This window comes from Rhipicephalus microplus, chromosome 1 (genome assembly GCF_043290135.1).
Source record: "Rhipicephalus microplus isolate Deutch F79 chromosome 1, USDA_Rmic, whole genome shotgun sequence".
NCBI classification, from domain to species: domain Eukaryota; kingdom Metazoa; phylum Arthropoda; class Arachnida; order Ixodida; family Ixodidae; genus Rhipicephalus; species Rhipicephalus microplus.
Window position 1 is genome coordinate 200,084,630 of NC_134700.1, and position 25,050 is coordinate 200,109,679.

At 45.2% G+C, this 25,050-nt stretch overlaps 1 protein-coding gene across 1 annotated transcript in view; it reads left to right on the plus strand.

Moving 5' to 3' along the window:
* The window catches only part of Karybeta3 (karyopherin beta 3), a 59,532-nt gene that overhangs the window by 21,452 nt on the left and 13,030 nt on the right, over positions 1-25,050 (plus strand). Inside the window, exons 7-17 of the mRNA XM_037412552.2 lie at positions 4,334-4,545; positions 5,658-5,764; positions 6,155-6,279; positions 8,763-9,245; positions 13,455-13,538; positions 13,603-13,735; positions 13,862-13,923; positions 13,991-14,320; positions 18,245-18,412; positions 20,794-20,916; positions 23,310-23,384. Coding sequence (XP_037268449.2) covers positions 4,334-4,545; positions 5,658-5,764; positions 6,155-6,279; positions 8,763-9,245; positions 13,455-13,538; positions 13,603-13,735; positions 13,862-13,923; positions 13,991-14,320; positions 18,245-18,412; positions 20,794-20,916; positions 23,310-23,384 — 1,902 coding nt within the window. The remainder of the gene's footprint in view (positions 1-4,333; positions 4,546-5,657; positions 5,765-6,154; positions 6,280-8,762; positions 9,246-13,454; positions 13,539-13,602; positions 13,736-13,861; positions 13,924-13,990; positions 14,321-18,244; positions 18,413-20,793; positions 20,917-23,309; positions 23,385-25,050) is intronic.

A 25,050-nucleotide genomic window follows, 5' to 3' on the forward strand; every position in this document is an offset into this window, starting at 1 on the left:
AACAAAACGCCGCCATTGTGCCCAGTGAATATGGCCGCTGTGACGTAATTTACGCCACATTTTTTACGCCCTGCGCCGGCTGGGCATGCCCTCTCCTACCTTTCCTTCCTCCGTGGTTGTGTCGGTAATCTTGTCACGTTATTTTTATTTTGAAAATATATTTTTCAAAATAAATATATTTTTCAAAATAAATAAATTTATTCTGAAAATATGTTTTTATTTATGAAAGATATAATTAAATCTGATGAAATTTGTACTATAAAAAGAACAATCCTTCTTGTAGTGGCCACTGCCAATAAAATACGCCAGCACCATCCCTTTTGGCTTTTTCGAGCGGACTCCTCACAGCCATTTCGTTCACAGACAGGGCCATAAAACACTTGCCAAACTTCCGCTCCATCTGCAGATCTTTGTGCCAACTGCAAGCTAGAAACCAGTTCGACCAGACTGCGAAATCAAAACTGAGCCCAGTGTTATGCCATTTTGTGGCCATGTTTGTGCCACTTGCCGTCGTACATAATGGCAATGTTGTCCCCGCTAAGTTCCCTAACTGCGAGCTCTTTTGACTTCGCAAGATTGACCTGACATCATCCATTGCCGCATCACGAACTTTCCAGCTGACGGGTGTGAATGACTTTTGATACATAGGCTTTTGCAAGCCAACAACTGCCGCAAATCAGACCAGCTGCTCGTAGGAAATTCCTACAGAGTGTGCCGCGCAACGGCTTTCATTTGCAAGCAATGGCTTTTTTTCATTCATAACGGAGACAACAACACGACAAAAGCATTGTTCAGCTGCGCTGCTCGACAAGACATAGACCCCGCAAATAGGCTTCACAGCAAATACAGGCGCGCAGCAACCAATGGCGGTCACCGATCTGTTCCTTGTGATAAGCCAGTCGCGGCACTCTAAAAACGTGCAGAAGCGTGCTTCTTTTTATTATTTCTTGCGCTGCATCAGCGAGGGAAACTGTTGTTATTTGAAGATTGAGGCTCAACTCTTCGCCTCATGCGATCAACAATGGCGAGCGGCGGCGCATTATCGGCGGCAAGGTTCTCGAAGACTGCACACATTGGACCTTTTAACAGGCACCTTTGGTAGTTAGGTGCAATGTTAAAGCATTTCCAGTAAATTTTTTTTTTCATAACAGTAGAGGTACTAATCTTATCAAAACAGGCTAAAATAAAAAATAGGTAATTTTGAAAAAAATGTCTTTTTTCGACCCGCATGTCCCCTTAAGTGCAACTACAGTGTAGACCGCTTATAACGTAAGTCACGGGAGTTGTAAAATTCTGCGCTATAAGCGGTACCGCATTATAACCAAAGCATGCTTCTTTCGGCCTTTGCATATGTCAAAAGGGCAACCCACCTTTCAAAAGCAATTTACTACAGTTTTCACTCGCAGACACATTCAACACAATCACAATACCGCACGGAAACAAAGTTCTCAAGTCCGGCATCAGCGGAAGAGCGCCGTTATTTTCGTCGGGCGATGCTTGCGAACAGCGCTGCGAACAATTTCGTCCTCCACAAAGCTTAAGCACTGAAGCGATTTCTCGCTCAAACTGTTTTTCGCACAGTACGTTTTCACTTTAGCGAGGTATTCTAATGCGTCTTTGCACGCGAAATCTGGTTCTGGCGTTGGGTCGACATCGTCTTCGCCGTCCGACTCGTCGTCCGTTGCAACCTCCGCACTACCGCGCACCGCTGCGACGATCGCATCATCTGTGCTCGCTTCCTCGCAGACAGAAAGTTCTGACTCCCCGGCATTGACAAATTCTTGGAAAGTGTCGGTGGCGGTTACAAAGTTCCTGTCAACGAGGCAGGACCACACGTCGTCAGTGTTGAGGGTCTCATCGGCGAGCGACGTGTCGCTCTGCTCATCGTCTTCCAGAGCCTCTGCATTGCGCACGAAGCCTGCCCTCTTGAAACACTTGCTTATGATATCGGCCTTTACCTGCCATCATGAAGCGACCACCATGTCAATTGCGTCTCTTAAGTTCACTTTAAGAGGCTGCTGCTGCTGCATGCTCAGCAAAACTCTCTCGCAAATGCGCTTTTTGTACAGCGCCTTTATGGTTGCCATGACACCCTGGTCGAGAGGTTGACTTTTTGCTGTAGTGTTGGCAGGCAAAAACTTTAGGTTGACTGCGGTCAACTTCGATTTGACGTTGTGGGCAATGCAGTTGTCGAGGGTAAGCACGACCCGCCACTTCTCTGCCACCATATCGTCATCAAACTTGCAAAGCCAGCTGGTGAGCAAATCCTGCGTCATCCACGCATTTTTATTGGCTTTGTAGGTCACTGGCAGGCACTCTCGCTTTTTAAAGCAATGTGGCCTTGCCGATTTACCTATGACAAAGAGGCGGCACTTGTCGCTCCCGTCCAAATTGGCGCAAAACAATACAGTTATGCGCTCCTTTGAGACCTTGCGGCTGGAGCAGGCTCCGGCTTTCAGCGCAAGCGTGCGGTTGGGCAAAAGGTTATAAAATAAACCAGCTTCGTCGGCATTATAAATGTCTCTGTCAGTATAGGTCGACAGCATACTCTCCAAGTTCAAGCGAAGCCAGACTTCGATAGACTCGTCGTCGACAGCTCCGCTTTCTTCGCACACCACTTTGCAGCTGATGCCATGGCGATCTTTGAAACGCTGAATCCGCCCGTTGAGTGGATTGAAGTCGACGTGGCCTAAAAAAGCTCCGAGACACTTGGCCTTTTGTTGGAGCATGGGGTCACTTACTGGGATGCTCCGAGCCCTAACTTCGCGGAACCACCTGAACAGCGCTGCGTCCACGTCTTCGTATTTTGACGTACGTATTTTATTCCGTGACAGGGAAGACGAATCTTGCTGCAGTTGCTGCCGCAGTTTGTCCTTGTTTTTGTAGATGGTCGACACGGTCGTGTCGGAAACGCCGTGTTTCGCCGCCACCGACGCCTTTTTTAGGCCACTCTCAATGTCCCTTATGACGCATTCCTTAATCTCCAGCGATAAGGTGCGGCGTTTTTTCACACCGCTTGAAGACGCCGCCGACGCCATGGCGACAGGAGCTACGCAGCACACGTGCTCTGGGCTCTCAGACGGCAACGACACGGCAAAGCGCGCACAGCAAATCCAAAGAGGCAAAAGAAGGAGGTCGAGAAAAAAAAAGCATGCTACCGCTTCTCTCCCCCACTTCGCGCAGCGCGCACCCGGATTGGACGCTGCCACGGTCGCCACGGTGACGAAAACACGCTCCCTCCTTCCAAGTCTCCCCGACTTCCTCCCTACTGTACCTTCTCTTCTCCTCCGCAATGTTTGACTTTTCGCGGCGGTCTCCAAGTGCACCCTCCCGCTCACACTCCCAACATTCCGGCGCGCCGGGAACGCCGCCGGGAAACCGTGCCTACCGTGCCCCATTCGCCGATTTTATGGTCGCGCGCCTAAAAACTCCGCACTATAACCGGTATTCTCCTTCGCGCGCCTACGCAATAAACGGTCGGCCTATACATTGAGTTCTATGGGCAACATATCGGTGGTCAAAAAACCCACGTTATAACCGGTCCCGCGCAAAAAGCAGTTACGTTATAAGTGGTCTGCACTGTAGTGCTTTCTCGCTGCTATTATGAACATTGACGTCTAGTGAAAATAATTATGTATGGTGAAAACAGCTGCATTACACCATTATTCATGCACAATTCAGTGACTGCGAGTGTGACAAAGGCAGGAGATCAGCTGTATGTCGACCACGAAAAGTTTCTACGGACCCTTCTTATGTGCATACTCTGTGAAGCTACTCTATGTGAATACAGCTTGACTAGGTATCGACCTTGGACACGTAAGTATCCAATTGAGGCGTATTATAAGCGCGTGAACTTCCAGATGAATAAATTTTCCATTCTATGAAGACGTCCTGCCTCACTCTCTACTTTTCCACTTGTCAAGCTAGGTGTATGCAAGTTCATATTTTGCTCTCGTGAATATTTGGTGGACTTTGATTTGAATAAAGGTGTTTTTTTCTTTCCGACAGAATCTGAAAGTCTTTGTAAAATGTGGTGGTCATTGTAAAACTGCGTCATATAAGCAAGGGATTTAATACATAATTTTCTTGGGGATTTTGCCGGGACCAATCCGATTCGTTGTAAAATGCGCGTCGTAAGAAATCGGCGGGGTCAAATGATCGAAGTTCCACTGTACTAGAAAGCTTTGGGAAGGTGATAAAATAATCTTTAGGTTTGAGGACTCGTAGTGCTGGTCTGTGGAGTTAAGGTATTAAATTGTGGCATGACCTGGTAGCTGATCAAGGAACCAGGTGCTAGGCATGTTTGTCAAAGCCAGATGTTGTTGGTGTGCAGGTAACTGGGGAGCCTTCCGCACCCGACACATGGCGTCACCTGTGCCTTGAAACGCTGGTGACGTTGGCAGAGAGTGCGCCAGCCATGGTGCGCAAACTGGCTGGTAGGCATGTTGCCCAGCTAGTTCCCCAGCTTTTGCATATGATGGTCCAGCTGGAGGATGAACCCGACTGGGCTACCCAGGACGAAGTTCTTGATGAAGACCATGACAGGTCTGTTCGCGTTTTGCGGTGCTGGCTTATTGCAATGTGTATGATTTAGCCTCAAGGTTTGTGCATACCTACCAGCTTTATATAGCAAAGCTGTCGTTGTCTGACCTGTGCCATCTTTGTCCTCATTGTAGTAGTAGTAGTAGTAGTAGTAGTAGTAGTAGTAGTAGTAGTAGTAGTAGTAGTAGTAGTAGTGGTAATAGTAGTCAGCATCATGCAGGTTGCATTATCAGAGGAGTGCATAAAGAAATAAAGTGAAATGATGATGAATGTCGATTTCCCAGCCAGTCACAGACTTGTGCACTTACTACTTTGCTGTTTCGGCAATTTTTTTGGCACGGAGCTGACTAAACTTTCTAAATCAGTGCTCTGGGTTGTAAGGTCAGGAATAATTATCTAGTCTTCCCAGGAAGAATAAATGGTGGAATACTATACAGTGGCATCATAATTGCCACTATGCATTAAGGCAGGCAGGTGGGTAGTGATAGGCGAATTAATATCAAGCTATTTGAGGGTAGGCTGTTTGCTTCAGATTAAGTTTGGTGTTGAAGAGTGCTTATGAAGAAAAAATTTAGATGCATTATGTGACGGGGTCTCCTAGATATACTTCACTTCAATACAGCCACACAAGTAGAATTTTTTTTTATAGGAGACAAGCACGGGGCAGCAATTTTGGTCTTTTATATGAGGTGTCACTAATAAGCAAGGTACCCATGGTCTTATCAACCCCTACTTCTATGCAGCACACTGGTGTCTCTTATACACCAAGTGTCTCTCTGAAAAAGGGGTTCAACTGTATTGCATTCAATCATGCTAAAATATTGCCGAAGTACACGGATGTACCTGTTCTCCCCGCTCACTGTATAAACATCAAGATGTCTGATAGCTGTGCTGATTGCGATCCTTGGCAATTTTTTATGTTTTTGTGGTACAGAACTGGCAAAAAAGAAAGTTATTTGCTGCACACACAGCTGAATTGACTCATAAGTACATTGCGTTACAAAGCGAAAAGGCTAACCTGTAGAGGTAAGCAAGATATTAGCACTTGCCTTGCAGCCCTCCCCATACTGATGAAGTAAGCCACACTCTTTGCCTTGTTATTGTATTGCATGCAGTGATCCTGTTGTTGGAGAGTCATCCCTAGACCGTCTGGCCTGCAGCCTCGGGGGCAAGACCGTACTGCCACTGGTCATGCAGTGCGTCACACAGATGCTCAACTCTGGTAAGTGGGAACAAGTAGAGTGCCAACGTAGTGGCAGGGGTGCTTAATGAGAGCAGGGCAAGCCTCTGCTTGACCCTGGCTGTGATAACCTCTGCGAAAGCAATTGCAATGAAGGCCAGAGTGGCGTATGTCCCTCTTACTGGGCATTGCGTCTCAAGAGTCTCCAACACTTTGGCCAACTTCCTTTAAATTCTGTGAAAGTAAGCAGTTTTTGCAACCCATTTAATTTTGATCGTTTCATGTTTACTGTATGCTAAATCAAAAGGACGGTAGTGCCAGTAGCTTGAACACTGCTCAGGCTGTTTTATACGTGAGCTGGTGCATTCTGAAAACTGCAGTGTTTTATGTGCAGTATTTTGCTACTAAATGTGTGCGGTTTGTTTGATGCAGAGGACTGGCGGCAGCGGCATGCGGCATTGATGGCAGTGTCGGCAGCGGGTGAGGGCTGTCACAAGCAGATGGAAGGCATGCTGCCGCAGTTGGTGGATGGCATCCTCAAGTATCTTCAAGACCCTGTGAGTTATGTGGGCGGTGACAACTGTTGGTGAGGGTTTCATGAAGATTGGATCGCATCAGCATGTCAATACTAAACATTAATGAACTTAAAATGCTGCTCTCGTCGCAAAGAATCACAGAACAGCTGTGAACAGCAATATTATGTATAATTAGTTACATAACTTCTAGTTGGCCTTGTTTCAGCTTATGGCACTAGCAACAGCATTGAAAAAGTTGGCAAGATGTTGTGGAGGTAGGGTGGAGTTATTGGGGAACAAGTAACATTGTAAATAGATTTAGGACTTTTGAAAAGCCCAGTTGCAGTCACAATTTGGGGCGCACAAGTTTCTTACATTGTCGTTTTTGAATAGGAAGAACTGAAATGCCTAACATCAAATAAAACTCAAACCTCAATATAACGCACATAGATATAACAAAATTATCGGTTATAACAAAGTAAATGAAAAATATCCTTACAATAGATAGTGTCAGGAATAGCCTTTACAGTTGAACCTCTTTACAAGAGACACTGATATAAGAGACAAATGGGTATAAGAGACACCAGCGTGCCTTCAGTAAAATATGGGTTGATAAGAAAATGCATACATAATACCCTGCTTATAAGAGACATCTCATATAAAAGACAAGAATTGCTGTCTGGAGCATGCCTTTTCTTAAGGGGTTTAACTGTATAATGAATTATTGGATATAACGAACTTATTTTCTTTCTAGGTGCAACTTTGTTATAATGAGGTTTGAGTGTATCGATAATATGAACTGAACATTACAAAATTCCTGAAGGAAAGCATCTGCTGCTTATGCACAGCAATTCACTTTCATTGTGTGGTAAAAATGTTGCCTGCTGCACTGTCTGTCACTTTTCTATCTAGAAATATACCGTATTTACTCGATTCTACCGCGCCCTCGATTGTAACGCGCACCCGATTTCCACGGGAAAAAAAAAAAAAAAACGTAAGACATCGATTGCAACGCGCACCTATTTTTCTCGCTGGCCCGCACGATCACACCAGTCGAAAAAATGACTCCTTTCGGGAGCGTCTTCCATTTAAATATGAGGTACGGGCGAAGCTTGTGCCCATCTGACGTGTAACAGAGCATTGCCGTCACTGTAGTTTTACCGTGGACCGATGTCAGCACGCGAACTTGCTTCGCCCCCTTCTTCTCGACGGTTGTGGTGCCAGGAATGTCGAAGTAAAGAGGCGTCTGATCGGCATTCCCGATTTGCCCAAGCAGGTAGCCGTTGTTGCACCGCAAGTTTAGGACGAACCTCTGAAAACTGTGAAACTTTTCATCTTACTCCTCCGCAAAACGTTTCGCATATGCATGTTCCCCTTCGGAGAGAAAAGCCTTTCCTCTTCATAAAGTTAGTTAGCCAGCACCTGCTCGCTATAAACTGGCTCCGCATTAGACCTTTTTCTAAGACTAATTGCATAGCCCGCACTTGGAGCAGTTCTGTCGTCACGGGCCGCTGTGCCGCTCGCTGCTCAAGCACATACTCGCCGAGCAGCTCTTTAATTTGCGGATACCGACCCTGCTGTGGTCCACTGAAGCCTTTGCGTGAAGCTTTGCTGTCGACAATCTTCTGCTTTTGTTTCCGCCGGTCCCGCACGCACGTTTCGGGAACTCCGAACGACCGCGATGCGGCCCGATTTCCGTCCGTTTCTGCACACGCGATGACTTTTCTTTTAAAAGCGACATCGTGGTGCACTCGAGTTTTTGGAGTCGGCCCTTCCACGCCGTCGATGCTAATGCACTACAAGATGATGAACTCCTCAGCACACGTACGAAGTGCCGCACATGGGAAACACATAGGCAGAAATGGCCGACGCGCCATGCCGACGCACGTAGGGGGCGGCCATTTTGAATTTGCCAATGGCAATAGATTGACCGTAATTTTTTTGTTCGTACTCGATTCTAACGTGCATGCGATTTATGAACTCGCTTAACCGGAAAAAAGGTGCGCGTTAGATTCGAGTAATTACGGTATATTGCTATGAAGCCTTTGCAATGAATTTTTTACATGTATAAGTGCACCTGTACAATGTTACTGTGTCTTTGGCTTTTTGGGTATGCTTGTAACGAAGAGGGTAGATGTCATGCACCTTTTGTCAGCCAGATGTGCAACCAGTAGGCGTAATCTTCGAGAGTATGGGAGGTGTGAATAATGGCCATCCTCTTTGTTCTTGTAATGGCGTTGCGTATGGGCTTTGTAGCGTTGCAGTTGCAGCGGTTATGTAAGAACTGCTATAACAGCTGGAATGTCCAGCTGTTTTGGTGCTCACATAATAGACCGAGAAAAGGAAGAAAACATGTGTTCACATAATAGACCGAGCAAAGGAAAACATATGTTCATTAGGATTGTTTTACCGAATCAAATTTGGGTACAACAAGTGTGTGCACAGCACTTACACACGCTGGCTTCAGTTTTTTTTTTTTTTTTTTTTTGATCTCTCACTTGACGCCTAGTGTCGCTGGCTTGCAGCATCCCCGTGTGCGCTATGCTGCCTGCAATGCACTGGGCCAGATGGCGACAGACTTCTCGCCTGGCTTTGAGAAGCGCTTCCACGACCGCGTGATCCCAGGCCTTGCGCTGCTGTTGGAGGACCACAGCAACCCGCGGGTGCAAGCTCATGCGGGCGCTGCGCTTGTCAACTTCTTTGAGGACTGCCCCAAGGTGGTGCTCCTACCCTACCTGGATGCGGTGGTGCAGAAGATCGAGGCAGTGTTGAATAGCAAGATGCGCGAGCTGGTCGAGAAAGGCACTAAGCTCATGCTGGAGCAGATTGTGGTCACTTTGGCTGCTCTGGCCGATCGTGCCGAAGAGAAGTTCGTAGACTACTACGACCGCTTCATGCCTTGCTTGAAGTACATCATCCAGCATGCTGCCACCCCTGAACTGCAGCTGCTGCGAGGAAAGGCTATTGAGTGTGTCAGCCTTATTGGACTTGCTGTGGGCAGAGAAAAGGTGGGTGCATGTTGGCTTCCTGTCGGTATAGCGCGTTGTGTTGCTGTATATATAGGCTTTTATGCTGATTTCAAATTTGTAATAAGTTTTGTAGTAAGTTGCACAGTTTTCTATTTGTTCTATGACAGTGTGCAAAGTATAGTTTGTTTTGAACAAACATTTTATGCCACTAAACTGTGGTTCTTATCTATTAATGGTTGATATTGCTGCACGTCGACTGTAGACTGCAAATAAGTATCAAGAAAAGGCAGTCAACACCCGATTTCCCGGACCCTCAAGGGACCGCGGAAACGTCCGGAAAAACGAATTCCAGAGAAAAAACACTTTATTACAGAGAGGGTCATAACAGGAGCAAGATTCTCATTGCAATTCAGCAAATGCATCGTTTAGGTGGCTCAGAAAAGAACCGGCTATATTTTACAAATATATTTAAGGGAAGAAAGAAAAAAATTCAATGTGGCCGGCGCTATCACATTTGTAATCACTTAGGTGCAAAAAATAGTTGCTTATTTTTGTTTGCACGGCGTTTCACTTGCCCACGATGATGTTTGCCTCAATATTAGTCAACATCATTCTGTGGCTGTGTCAGTGCTCGCAACTCCGATCTTGTTGGCTGTGTAGGTGCTGCCTCTTTGAGCTCGGTATCCGAGTCGTCAGAATACTTTGTAACTTGACGAATGGTTTTGTCACCGGTCAATTCCGCGCACAGCTCGAGGTTTTCCTCACTGTTGGCGAAGCCCTCTAAGGTCATCTCGGCTAGAATCGAAACACCGGCAGCGTGCAGTTCATCGAAGGCAATGTCTGTGGGTGGAAGTTCGTCACACACGCTGTTTACTCCGAGCGAGACAGCCGTTTCGGCGTCCAATATTTCAGGTTGCGAAGACAGTTCAAGAGGGTCTATTGCGTAACCGCCTTTCACGAGTCCGCAAGCATGCCAACAGAAGACCTCAGATAAACAGCGCAGCTTTTCCCACTTCGAGCACAGGCACAGCACCATGCACATGTGGCCACAGGTTTGACTAAGCTACGGCTAACAACAAATTGGTGAGCGCTGGATTGTAGCGTTTTCGGTTTCGAGAGTACGGCAGTCGCGGTGCGGTGGGTTTGAGGGTACGAAAACCAAAATAGCGGCATTAATAGTGACTGGGAGTCTGTGATTAGAGGTAAAAGAAAAATCCAGAAAATCGGGGGTTGAAAGCTAGAAACTTCCTGAATTTCAGACTATTTAATACATTGACTCTATGGGGATTACACAGCGTCACAGATGAGTCTGGGAAATCAGGCATGTCCGTACTTTCGGGCGTCTGAGAAATTGGACGTCGACTGTATCAGACATTTTAATGGACAAGAAAAATTGTAATGTGAGAATTCTTAGAATTCTGAGTCTAATTGGTTGCCTTGGGTTTATAGCAATTATACAAGCGATGTAAAGTGTTGAAGGGAATACTTGCACCCTTCGCATGTTAAGGAATATGTGGGTGAAATTTCATCCCAATCAGGCTATCAGAAGTACTATAAAAACGTGATGTCCAAACTCAAACGGTTGCTCAAAAATAAATCTTGAGAAAAACACATTTTAAAGGTGTCTTTTCAAGCTGTTGTTGGTTTATAATGTCTAGTCTTAGACAAATGTTTAAGATTTTGTGTGGTCAGTGCTTTTCTATTGAATTCAGGGGCTTATTAATGGGCCAGAAAACATGCTACAACTTTTCTTAACACCCCTAAAACAAGCTCTCCAATTCGTACAGTAGACTGCAGCTATCACAGTTTTCAAATATTATGGGGCTGAACGCCGCACAGACCCCCCATTTCAAAAAACAATCTCTACACCTGACCAATCTTTCTCGTACGTTCAGTGACGCCAACTTGTACGTGGCAACTCGACGTGCCACTGAGCTCTTCGATTGGTCTATTGCCCTACAAAATGGGGCCGTGGCCGTGCAATGATACAGTTTTTGTCACGCAATCCGCATTTTCATTTTCCTGTAGTGCCCTCTGCCGTTTTGCAGAGCCTGAGACTACAGGGAGAAGGGGCGTTGCCACAACGGAAGCCTTGAAATCTTGCTGCTTTACTGCTAGGAGAGGGGTGCTTTTTGCACTGCGCTTGCTTATCGTCACACTGCTATGACACGTGCTCATTTGGGAGAAGCCCTGCTCGGTTCTTGGTTGGGCGCCAATGCTGTATCGCTGGCATCTTGTCATGTAGCCGAAGTGGGAGGAGTCATGACGATAGCTACGCCTTCCGCTTCTTATGGCGCATATTTGACACCAGTTGAAATGAGTGTTGGAACCCCTGCAACTTCCTTATTATAGCGTGGATTTGCAAAATTCTTGCGGTAGCATGTTCACATAGCAAAAGTGTGCATACTTCTCTTCGTTACAATTTCGGGGCTTTGGGGTTGTTTATTAATCATTTAGTAGAAGTAAAGTAAAGTCTTGGTATAACGAACTTCAGGTGACTGTGGCAATTAGTTTGTTATTTTAAAAGGTCATTATGGTGAAAGCCCAGAAATTAACTACTTATTTTTCACCGACCAAAACGTCTTACCTTTACAACGTTAATTCGTTGAACTTGTTTTTCACGGTGAAAAACAAATGCGCGAGTGAACACCAAGAATGCACGTTTCTTTAAAAAAATCTGCGATTTTTTTTTTTTTTGACGCATGCAGCACAAACTTTGTAGTGTGAAGGCCTCCAGCTCATCCACTTTCTCCTTAGCGAAAACTGCTTCCCCTTCTTTGTCACAAGCAGAGATGAACTCATTGTAGTAGCACCGCAGCGCGAAAGCTGACTTGCTTTGCGATAAGTAATCACCGAAAAGATGAACATGACTGACAAGGCCACATCAGAGAACACGTATACCTCTTTGGCCTCCTGGATCACATGTAGAAGTGACAAAGATAAGAAAAACCTGAAGCATCGCGGCTGTCATTGCCTCTTATGAAGAAAAGAAAGAGCCAAAAAAGAAAATTTCTCGCATTTCCTTTTCTGCTCCCTCACTGTCTCAGGTTTTCCGCGCCCACGCTTTCTGCTCCGCAACTCCCACTCTGCTCTCTGCCTTGCTGACATTACCCTCCAGTGTTGTCCTCGCCTCTGCGCTTGTAAACCTGCAGCTATGGCATTTCAATAGAAAGAAAAGATAGTCGTCCTTTCGTTTTTTTCCCCCTCCACACCCTTGCACGTCTTCCTTTCGGAAGGAGTCCTTTCGCTGTGTCGTCTGCTTGGGTATCGCTCCGATGGTCGCGACAGATTTCAGAACATGAGTTTGTAGTACTGAGGCGTTGTTAATATAATGCGGAACTAAATTAGCGCTCGTTATTCTGAAAAGTTTAGTATTCTGAAGTTCCTAGTAGTGAAATAATTTCAAATTGAAACTATGTATTAGCAGTCGGCATGGGATCTTTTTAAAGGTTCGTTAATCTGAAAGGTTTGTTAAAATGGTGTTTGTTCAACCGAGACTTTACTGTACCTTTTGGATAGAGGCCACTGTTCCTGAGACGCTATGAATTGTTATAAGCTGGCATGTAGCGGGCAGGGGCGCTATTATAGTGCATGGGAAGGCCTGTGCCTAACCCCAATTCATATAGCCACCTGCAAAAACAAATGGGGGTTAGAGTGGCGTGCGTCCCTCTTGCTTGGATCGGTGCGTCTCATAAACCCCCAACATTGGCTCTTTGATAATGCTCAGGCATTTAGTTATTATTGGAAGCTAGTGGAAGAACTTTATCATGTAAGCAACTCTGCATGCATTTACTTGCTGGTAGCACTCTTGTAGTTTTCACGTAGATTTGCTGAACATTGCTGCTATAATGCTATCACACGGTGGCCTGCAACAACAGAGGTGCATTAGTGTGTTCCTGTGGTGAACGGAATAGTGGGAAACAGTGCCACAGTCAACAATACCTGAGGTTGTCAACGTTGCCTGTTTTACTTTCTTTTCCCTTTGCCCTCTTATAAAGTGGTAATTTGGTTGTTTTGCACATGCTGGCTGTTTTAGCAAGAAAGGCTACGGTTTCTTTTAAAAAAATCGCGCTTTGCCATAGATGACTCATTGCCAAGCATTCAATTTACAAAATATTTTATCAAAGGTTGTCCGTGGAACACGGTGGTGCCCTTACAGTAGCAGGGTCTGCAGAAAAGCGAGAAAAAGATGTCTATGCCACTTCTGCTCAGACTTGTGCTGATGATATGAATCGCTCGTCCTTGCAGTTCATCGCCGATGCAAGTGATGTGATGGACATGCTGTTGAAGACGCAAACTGGTGACATAGAAATCAGTGAGGACAATCCACAGGTGCGCGTTTTTTTTTTTTTTTTACTTTGAGAGTGAGTCCTTGAGGTACTTCCTTCTTTTGCAGCTCTCGTACATGATATCGGCTTGGGCCCGGATATGCAAGATATTGGGCAAGCAATTCGAACCTTACCTCCCGTATGTGATGGGACCAGTGCTGAAAGCAGCTGCACTAAAGCCAGAGATAGCCCTCATGGACAGTGAGTAGTCAAGAATATTGTTCATGCTCATTCATCCTGTAGACTGCCAGGGAAAGCCTGGGAAACTTTGCAAGTTGCGACGAATCGGATATCCCACCCTGGAGTGAGCTATTGTCTTATTTGCAGGTGATGACATGAAGGTTGTGGAAGGAGACGAGGACTGGCAGTTTGTCAGCTTTGGAGACCAGGTGAGGGGCAAACAGCAGCGGTTAGTGAACAGTGGCAGGCTGTGAATGGTGCTCTATTGTGTTGCAGCAAAACTTCGGCATCCGCACAGTGGGCCTGGAGGAGAAAGCAACAGCGTGCCAGATGCTGGTGTGCTATGCGCGTGAACTGAAGGAGGGCTTTGCATCGTACGCCGAAGAAGTGGTCAAACTGATGGTGCCCATGCTGAAGTTTTACTTCCACGATGCCGTGCGGTCGGCAGCGGCCGAGTCCCTACCTTGCCTCCTGGAGTGCGCTCGCATTCGTGGCGACGCCTACGTGGCTGAGATGTGGCAGTACATCTGCCCTGAGCTGCTCAGTGCCATCGACGGGGAGCCGGAGAAGGAAGTCCTGTCTGACCACATGTCTAGCTTTTCACAGGTGCAGAGATTTGGCATCTTTTATGGGGTACAACATAGTTTAAAAGACACCCGCACTAGCTCCAGTAACTTTATTAGCATTTAGAGTACAATGGAACCCCTGTCATACGTTTTTCAGTGGACTTGGTAGGAAAACTGTAACAGCTGAGAAAACGCAAGAGGGAGAAAAGCTCCAAAAATGAATGAGAGCACAGGAGCTTTAACTACAAATAATTTATTTCTATGAGGTGAGCCTAAGACTTATAATATTGTAAGATAGTTGACTGCCGTTTCTTTCGCTCGTTGGTAAGCAAAACACGTTTCTCAATAATCTGGAAGGCCGCATTGCTTTCAGCGTCGCTTTGGTGTGCGACGTACAGTGGACTCCCAATAAACGAAACTCGGCCTCATTAACAAAACTAAATGGGCTCATATAGCTGGATTTCTATGTGTTGCATAGTAAAATTGATCGGTTAATCGAAACAGTGCTTATTGGTCACCTACGGTTAAACGACACAAACTCTGAGACCCGCTCAGGCCAAAGGTAGTCTCACAACCATGGCAACACCTCGAGACAAGCTGGTGGCTGTAGTAGCCGAGTCGGTGAGTCAGTTTTGTGTTAAGACTATTTGTGCGGCTAAGTGATCACTTAGCCGCACATATAGCATAGCAGAAATAAGGGCACCATTCAGAGACTGTTTCAACAGTTGTCGGACAGCCTTTAGGGCAAAATGGCAAGAAGAGTGGCAGGCTCAAGTGCATAACAAGCTTCAAATTGTCAAGACTATTCTACAAGAATGAAAGTCGTGCAATCACCAAAAGCGCTTCATCGAAGTAATACTATGCCGCCTACGGATAGGTCATACTCACCTCACCCACAACTTCTTATTGCGCGGGGAAGTTCAGCCAGAATGCGAACATTGCAAGGAACCTCTGACTATCAATCATATTTTAATAACATGCCCAGTCTTCGAAAAAAGTAGACACGTTTGTTTTAAACAATTTTACAGAACACAAACACCTCTACACCGAATGTTAATACTGTCAGAAAATGCACTCATCCCCATACAGGATGTTTTTAGGTTTCTAGAAGCCGCAGGTCTTCTAAACAAACTGTAAACAGAAATCTGTTTTTCACCTCACATTTTAACCATATTATCAAAATCACCCAGTGTCTGGCGCATCATAGCCATTGTTGCTTTTGCGCCATGAAACTCAACGTAACTAACTAAGTGAGGTAGATCACGGCGTTATTTCAGCTTGATAGAAAGGAAGCGGCAGCACTATCCATTCTTGCTTGCAAAAAAGCTGCAAATTCTTCAGGAGCTTCATCGAAGCAGCCTGCCCAACATAGAGGTGGCAAAAAAAATACATCCCAAAATCGACGCTGTCGCGGACCTGCAAAGACAGAGAAAAGATTGAAGGCGCTGTAAAGAACGGGACATTTGCATCTAAACGGATCCGGACAATGCCTTATGAACAACTCGAAAAAGTTTTTTTTCTGTGGTTCAAGCGTGTACGGAGTTCCAATTTGCTCATAAGCAATCTCAGGTGAGAGTGCTGCAGTCAACAGGGAAATTTGCACCCACTGGCAACAGGTGCGGCTTAAGGAAATTTTGATGAGCTTTGAGCCACGAGACGTCTTCAACGTCGACGAGATGGGTGTTTCTTATAAAGTGCTTCCATCAAAGACTCTCACGTTCAAAGGCGAAGCCTGTAGTGGAGGAAAACACAGTAAAGATGGGTCCTCTTGCCCACTAGAGGCTGCTTCCAATTGTTGAGCTTTGATGGCAGGTTCCCCTTCATTGTACATACTGAACATACACCTTGCGAAGCAGTGCACTGCAGTGTACGCGCTCACTGCACTCCACGCTAATGCGACCATTACACGCTAATGCGACGCATGGCGTCGAGTGCCGAAATTGTCGTAGGCTGCTGTCCACGATCAATACGCGCGAGACAGCGCTTTCCACTTACGCGAGGCCATTAAGGCTTGACAAAGATTCCGTCGACAAGCTTAAGGGTATTCAACACTTTTGGCATTCCATAGTGAAACTTCTGTTGTAAGCACACTCGGTACAGTGATGATGGTGATCGCACTTTTCAGAAATGGCCATCTAGGCGCGGCCTCTACAACTCGCCTGCGGCTTCCTGCAGCCTGTTTGATTGATTTGTGGGGTTTGTGGGATTTGTGGGTGATTGATTTGTGTGTTTCGTAGCCACGCCAGGCCAAGACTGTGAAACGTCAAATTGAAATTATGGTACCCGGGCGGCGTGCCGAGCGGGTTCGGTGGACTAGGCTGCGGTGCATCATGCAGGAATGGTCTCGCAGTTGCGACGTAACAGTGGAGTTCGCAATACATGGGATTCTATGGGAGCTATGCTGGGACCGATGAAAGACAACGTAACCGTCGAGAAAACGTAGAAGTGAGGAAAGTAATAGCGGGGTTCCAATGTAAACGTGTTCATTGATTTCAGAATGCTGTCTCATGACAAACAATGCCAAATGTGGTAGCATTACAAGCTGTATGCATACCATAAATTTTTCAGAAACAATGTTTTGTCCTCTTCGGGCCTTTCAGTTACGCCTGCATTGGTCTAACGTCACCATTCATTAAAAAAGAGATAAAGAAAAAGAAAACCTGTTTGGTATGCTTGAAGGAGCACGCGCTCACTGCTATTCCTCCGCTTATTAAGGAGAGATGAGGCAACGAATCGAGCGTAGCCAAGGGAAGAGAGTGAAGGCTGCTTTTGGATCATGTAACATGTGTATCTCCGTTGTGATAATGTTTCGAAAAGTTCTGGCGGCTGCGCTATTGTTGTAAGACTCGTGCACAACTGCTGCACTATAACTACCAAATCTTGACCACAGGGTGGTTTAGGGAGCTTTTAACGTAAACTAGACATAAATACAAAGCTGTGTGCAGGAATTCAAATCTTTGTTTCCCTCATTGTTAAGAAAGGTCATCTTCGTTTCCCTCATTACGAAAGGTCAGGTTTATGAAAGCTTGGATCGCTTACGCTAACATGGGCATTACTGTAAAGAGCTTTTTAAAGACGATAGCCTTTCTTGGAGACCTTCGATGCCAAAATTTTGGTCTGTCTGTACATTTGTCTTTTTGTCCACGCCAACAATACCTTAAATATTAGCACCAAGTGATACCTCTAACAGCCAACCCCATCTGCAGCGCCCACCAATGTTGCTTTTGTTTCAGCTTTCATACTTGTGTGACTGTCAATTAAAGAGCAATTATTGCGCATATCTGAGGCACCGAAACAACACGTCGATATTTTGTATGAGTGTCTTTATACTAGAGAAGGCAGACAAGTAATTCTAAGGACAGTAGCGTTTATCACGTTGCCCTGACAGTGCAATGCGATGCCCAAAATGGCAAGTGTTTTCTAACGCTTTGCTAAGATGACATTGTGGTGGCACCTGCCCGTCGCTTTGCGTTCTACACCTTATCGCCTCTGACACAGGCGTGCATCTTTCTTCGTGGGCGCACACGCCTTCTTTCGTTTTCGAAGATCACTGTCAGATGGCACTCGTGTCTAACATGCCTCAATGCGCTCGTTCGCCTTCGCTGCACGGATCGAGACTCTAACGCAGCGCTTCCAGAATACAATTCACTGATTTTCTCGTGCAGAATGTCAAATAAACGTTTTGTTCACTCTCTCCACACGCAAGACCATCATTTTTTGACATTTGCAGTGAATCATGTTAATACAAGGCCAATTTTTTTTAGGCAGCTGGTTCCTGTTAAACTTGATGCTCATGTTAATTTCTTCAAATTGCATGATATTATGAAATGTGTACACACGCTTATGCACTCATCTTTCAACTTGTTGTGGAAAAGTGCTAATCTTTGGTAGGTATTGCGTCTCGTCGCTGTGGCTGCTGACCAATTTGATCATTCTTCATTGCTTCGTATGTGTGTCATTGCAGTGCCTGTCCGTATTGGGCACAAAGTGCCTGTCAGAGGAACAGATTAACACCTTGATTGCGATACTGGACAAGTACCTGAGGGAGCACTTTGAACGAGCCGACGAACGTCAAATGAAGCGTAGGGACGAAGACTATGATGAGCTTGTGGAGGAGGAGCTGCTCGATGAGGTAGGTTGGAGTTGTGCATAGCCCTCTGCTAGACTTTATTGACAGGATTGGATGATCCTTCGACATTTTTGAGCGACTGTAAGGTAAGTGTACTAGTTATAGTCCAGAACAGGAAAGATCTTCAGCAGTGCTGCTATTGTACAGTAGGAGCTTGAGGGGAAATGATTTTGGACCATCATTGTAGGGCACCTTTTGTGCCTATAAATGGAATGTCATAAACTGTCTTTTTGAGCCACTTTCGGAAGATTGGATATGCTTATACAGAAAAAAAAAAAAAAAAAAACACATCCGGGCACTATGACCTCCACAAGGCCATGAAAGTACTCCTGTGCTTCTACAGTGGAATCTCGATGATATGAATTCAAAGGGAGCACGCAAAATATTCGTATGATTCAGAATTCATATGAACCAAAAACAGGTAAAGCTTATCATGAAGATAAAGAAAAAATTTGTTGGGGTCAATTACTTCTTGCTGAAAAAGAAAAAAAAAAGCCATGACATTCTCCGGAACTTTCATGCTTCTACTGCCTCTTCAATAAAATGCGGTGGTTTCCTTACTCAGCGGCCGGAAAAATGCGCCAGGAAGCCGACACGAAAAAAAATCAGTTCTGGAGAATTCAAACGAAAATGCCAGAGGGGCCCGCAAACCACGTCCATGCCCGTTAAAAACGTTCACATTCGTTCCCCCCTTTGTACATGCTACCGCCGCCGCCTTCTCCGCTTGGGAATTCATTCCCTTTTGTCTGTTTTCTGAGCATTAAAATTTATACCAAGTTGTAGTTATACATTCAAAGCACTGAAAAGAAACAGTTTACGCCTTTACAAACATTGTTTTAGGAGATATGCCAAAAGAAACGACACGAGCGGGTGCACCAACAGCCGTGGCGGCTGATTCAGCCGGCAGTGCAAAAACGAGACACGTTAGGGCATGCCAACTTGTTGCTGCACCTTCTAGTTCCTGTGTTCTCAGATATTGCAAGCCAAACCAGGCGGTCGATGAACACGTCCTTGTCAAGGCCACGAGCTTTGCCGTGGTGCACGGTAGTTCGCAATTGCACCGATGCGAGTCAACGCCTTTGCCGCCATGTTGAATTTGCAGCTCGTTGTTTACATCACGTGGTCAGAGAATACCTACTGGTGTAGCCAAAGCCATGAAGCAAAAAGGCAATCTGCTATCTCGTGGCGGAGAAATTGGTTTTAGGTCTATTTTTTTTCGTGTCGACCTCGCTGCGAAGTTTTCCAGCCACTATGGTGGCGGCGAAGCTAGAGAAATTTCAGTGAGTTTTGCCGCATTCGCTCCCTTCGAGGCCAAGTGTGACCGGCCCTCCTCCCACAGACAAGCCGCATTGCGTCGTTTGTGTGCAGTGGTCAGTTGCGCATTCGTATCATCCACGGTGGCTGGGGAAACCGTACGTACAACACCGAATCATGGCGTATTTCATATACTGTAGTTCATCTGAAACAACCTTAAAATTTGTGCCATCGCAAAATTTGTATCAACTGCGATCATTGAGATTCTACTGTACTTTACCAGTCTTATACTACAGCATAAAGATTGAGTGTGCTGTGAGCATTTTCTTTTGTCCTGTATTCTATCCCCAGACCAAGGCTGTCTGTTGTTAAGCTTCCTGCATTTTAATTATCTTTTCACTTTTCTTATATGTCCATCTTGTGGGGTCTCGAAAAGAGAGCCACTGCTCTCGAAACACACAGACGAACACAATCGATCAGACCAACCAAACAGCATTCATTTATTTACTTTAACTACTTTTACCTCGACGATATCGTCAGCGGAATCAAAATACATCACTAGTGACCAGCTTGCTTAAACAACCTCATACACTATTCCAAAACACTCAATCAAACATAAGGAACACAAGGTAGCGCGGAGGCGGCGGTGGCAACACTCGACTAACTACGAGAAGCCACGGCAGACAACCCGCGGTTCCGTCGACTTATGGACCCATCGCGGGATACGACCGTTCACGCCAGCTGCCACACGGTAAAGAGGCTCGCCGATGTGTCATATGCCGGCACCCAGACTCGCTGCCAGGCATCGCTGCTGGTGCTACCTTGCCAACCATGATGATGATCGTGGTAAACGCTCGCGAGCACGCCACCTCCCGCCTAATGGTTATGAACCCTAAATGCGGCCTATCGCGATATATGTGTGCGCCACAAGGTGCAAATGACTTTATAGGGGGTGATAATTTCCCCACTGTCGTTTTTAAATACCCAGGGAGACTTTTCACCTTTCCAGTCTTGAGACAACGGCACACTTGTGCCATCTCCAGATTAGGCAACCCTGCCATAATGAGTTGTGTGTAAGCTGCCTTGGAAGTTTGTTCACGCTGAGATGGAAGTGGCATTTGTGTGTGCAGGACGACGAAGACGTGTTTCTGCTGAGCAAAATTGCCGACATTCTGAGGCCACTGCTGTCCTGCTACAAGGAGGAGTTCTTTCCTCACTTCGACAAGCTGTTGCCCCATTTTACGAGGCTGCTGGTGAGCATTATGGTTTGCTTGGCCATTGCGTTATTGCTGGTGCACTGTGGGAGTGGAGTACAGAGATGCTGATGACTTTGGCGGTGCAGTGTAGTCTATTCCTCAGCTAATCCAGTCGATGATAGAGTAATCACTTTTCTTTAAATAAGTGTTCATTTATTCATTTAGACAAGTGGTAATCTACAATTAATGATTGCGGTGTAATCAGGGCAGAGATGAGTTTTTGTAAGAAGCCCTCACAGCTGCTCTCTCCACTGGTAGCTTCAATGTACAGTTTTCGTGGCACTAGCCAATAGGATGGTAGCATGCGCCAAAGATGTCACACTGGCCCCTAAAAGATGGAAATGCAAAACTTTGATGGTTTGTAAAATACTAGGCTTGTGTGAATATTTGAATGCTTCAAATATTTGAACGAATAGTAGAGTATTCAAATTCACTTTAATTCAAGTTTAAATCATTGAAAATTTTTGAAGTACGTACTTGCAATGAACGAATAGAAAAACATATTAATCTCATGTAACTCCCCCCCCCCCTCCCCTCCCTGTAAAGGTGGTTTCACATTAGTGTAGGGGTGCTAAGCTGTGAAAACAGTCATCCAGGGGAAAGGCGTTTTGCTGCGAAGTTTTTTTTCAAATTTAAAGGGGCCCTGCTACACTTTGCGAGCATAGTCAGAAGACTCTGCCGATTGGTAGACGAGGCTACTTGAGTACTCGCGTGCCAAATATTGTAGTGCAGCACGTGGCCTGCAATTCATAATAAATTCTCAAAGTCAGCTAAAACTTGCTCTCTTCTGCAAATAATGCCACAAGCTCAAAAACCATTTGTCATGGCCGTTGTATCAGCCATTGGCTGATTTGAGCGTATTACCCTCAAATCAATTCATAATTTTTTTTAAGCTTAAAAGCTTGATATAGGCATATATGCTCTAAGTATAATAAATTTTAAAATGCTACGTATTTTAAATGGGCCGTGCAATACTTTTTGAGCATGGTCAGAAAACCCCGCCGATCGGTAGTAGAGAGAGGCTCTCGACGTCACCCGAGCCAAATAATATGCGCCGCACGCGGCCTGGAATTCACAATGAATTATCAAAGTCAGCTAAAAATTGCTTTCTCTTCTCTCGACAAATCACGGAATATACCCAAAAATCACACGTAGCAAGCCCATCTATCAGCCATTGGCTGATTTGAACATAGCACACTCGCTTGTTACAAAAATAAGTGGGAAGGCTGCTACTTGTCCACGCGTGCGCGTGCGATCATACTAAAAAAAAACGCGCATTCGAAGGAAAAAAAGTGCTCAAGGTCACGAGGCGCGCGTGACATTTTTCTTTGGCCCTGCCATCTCTCCTTGTGTAGCTTTCAGCGCTTTCGTCAGGACGAGAGGAGAGAGAATCCAATTGCAGCATGCAACAAATCTTTGCAACTCCGCTCGCACTGGACAAATTCTTAAAATTTTTGTGGCGTTGAATTCGTGAGAAAATAAGCTTTTCCAGTGAATTCATTCCATGGTTACTTGAAGAAGTGTTTCAGGGCCTCTTTAAAGGTTATCGCTTGCATCCTATCAAAAGTCAGATCCTGCTACTACTCGAAGTTGTTTCGACTTCCTTTGAACGAAAAAAAAAAAAGCATTTGCATAGAAGCCTTGCTTGAATTAAAGCAATATATTGTGCAGGTAAATATGGTCATGATAAATATGGCCATTTTTCTCCATCACATATACTATTTGACTTTGATTCGAAATTATTCGACCAAAATCACTATTCTCTTGGAACCTAAAATTCACTATTTGCACAAGCTTATAAATCACCAAGCTGGTCGTTCTTGATAGCATAAAAGCGAATTCCGGAAGCCTGAGTGTTCTTTTTTTTTTGCAACTTTGTGTTTAATTATGTATAAACATTTTTCGGGTATTTAGTGTGTTTTGAGTTACATCTAATTGCTATGGTGTAGGTTAGAGATTGCATGTACCAAAAGAAGAGTTTTTAAAACAACATTAGACGTAAATTTTGCAATACCAGAGTGGTCAAACTGCTGCATAGTTACGTGCATTTAATAAGAGGCTTATCAGAGATATTAGGGCAGAAAACAGAGATGTGCAAAGGTGTGCTGTAAATTAATATTTTTTGTCTGGAAGGAGTCAAACTTGGTAAATTTTTTGTTCATTTCTATGTAAGAGTTGGCTGGTTATGGACCGAAGAAATTCAAAGTGGCAGGAATATTTTGCATGCTGTAAGGAATTTGCTTTATTGAGATTCTACCATATAACAAGGAATACACCAAGTGCAAATATAATTGAGCAAGTCTAAAAAATTGTGCCTCAAGCATTGTGCCTCAAGCAAATTGTGCCTCTTTATTTATTTACCTTTTAATTTTCGGCGTTTTTTTTTTTAGGGTCCAGACCGACCGTGGCCGGACCACCAGTGGAGCCTGTGTGTTTTTGATGACATCATAGAATATGGGGGACCGGTAAGTTGAACTGTGTGTCTTTAAATACCTTATCTGAATACAATAAAGTTTTCCCAAACCAAACCTTATCTGAATACCTTTTTAGAGGTGCCTAATGTTATCTAATTGCATTGCCTGGAGTCGAGCTAACTGCTTTTTTCAAAGCCCCTGTTGACCATAAACTTGAAGGTGCACTGTTAGATTGCAGTGGAAAAAACAGCAAATAAAGTATTGCACGAATTTGCCATAAGGTTTGCATATAAAGCAGTGGCTCCCCACATTGCTCTTAGAAAATCGTTTATGGCTTGGTTACTGATGCACATGTAATTTATAACGCCGCAAAAAGTTATGCGTAGGCTTGTGCAAATAGTGAATTTTAGGTTCGAATATAATTCAAATAGCATATATCACATGTTATAATAAAAATTTGCATCGTCGTCATGACCTAAAAATTGCAACAAGTCCTGTGCAAATGCCATTCTTTTAGTTCAATATAGAGGAAGTGGTTGGAAGGAGCACTCCAAATTTTGACTGTTTAGAAACAGCTTCTTTTTGCACTTGACTCATCTTCGGTAGTTCATGGTGCTATCTTTTGCAATTAAGTTGTCCCTGCGCTGTCCCCGCATGCCATAAAAGCGTTTTGCGGCTATCTTTTCGCGCAATCGTTTGACCGCAACAGTTGTATCGGCTGTGATCTCGAGGGGCGCCCAAAAGCGTGCGCTGCGATGCCCTTTGCCAACTTCCCGGCAACCTCGCACAACGACTGTGACGGCGCCATTAACATTGCAGAAAGTACCGTATTTACTCGATTCCACCGCGCCCTCTATTGTAACGCGCACCCGATTTCCGCAATGAAAAAAAAAAGTAAGACATCGATTGCAACGCGCACCCATTTTTCTCGCTGGCCCGCACAATCACACCACTCTAAAAAACGACTCCTTTCGGAAGCGCCTTCCATTTAATTATGAGGTACGGGGGAAGCTTGTGCCCATCTGACGAGTAACAGAGTGTTGCCGTCACTGTAGTTTTACTGTGGACCGATGTCACCACGCGAACTTGCTTCGCCCCCTTTTTCTCGACGGTTGTGGTGCCAGGCATGTCGAAGTAAAGAGGTGTCTGATCGGCATTCCCGATTTTCCCAAACAGGTAGCCGTTGTTGTGGCGCAAGTTTAGGACGAACCTCTGAAAACTGTGACGCTTTTGATCGTACTCCTCTGCAAAAGTTTTCGCATATGCCCGTTCACCTTTGGAGAGAAAAGCCTTTCCTCTTCATAAAGTTAGTTGGCCAGCACCTGCTCTCTTTAAACTGGCTCCGCATTAGACCTTTTGTAAGGCTAATTGCATAGTTCGCACTTAGAGCAGTTGTGTCGTCACGGGCCGCTGTGCCGCTCGCTGCTCAAGGACATACTCGCCGAGCAGCTCTTCAATTTGCAGAAACTGACCCTGCTGTGGTCCACTGAAGCCTTTGCGTGAAGCTTTGCTGTCGACAATATTTTGCTTTTGTTTCCGCCAGTCCCGCACGCACGTTTCGGGAACTCCGAACGACCGCGATACGGCCCGATTTCCGTTCGTTTCTGCACATGCGATGACTTTTCTTTTAAAAGCAGCATCGTGGTGCACTCGAGTTTTAGGAATCGGCCCTTCCACGCCGTCGATGCTAATGCACTACTAGATGACGAACTCCTCA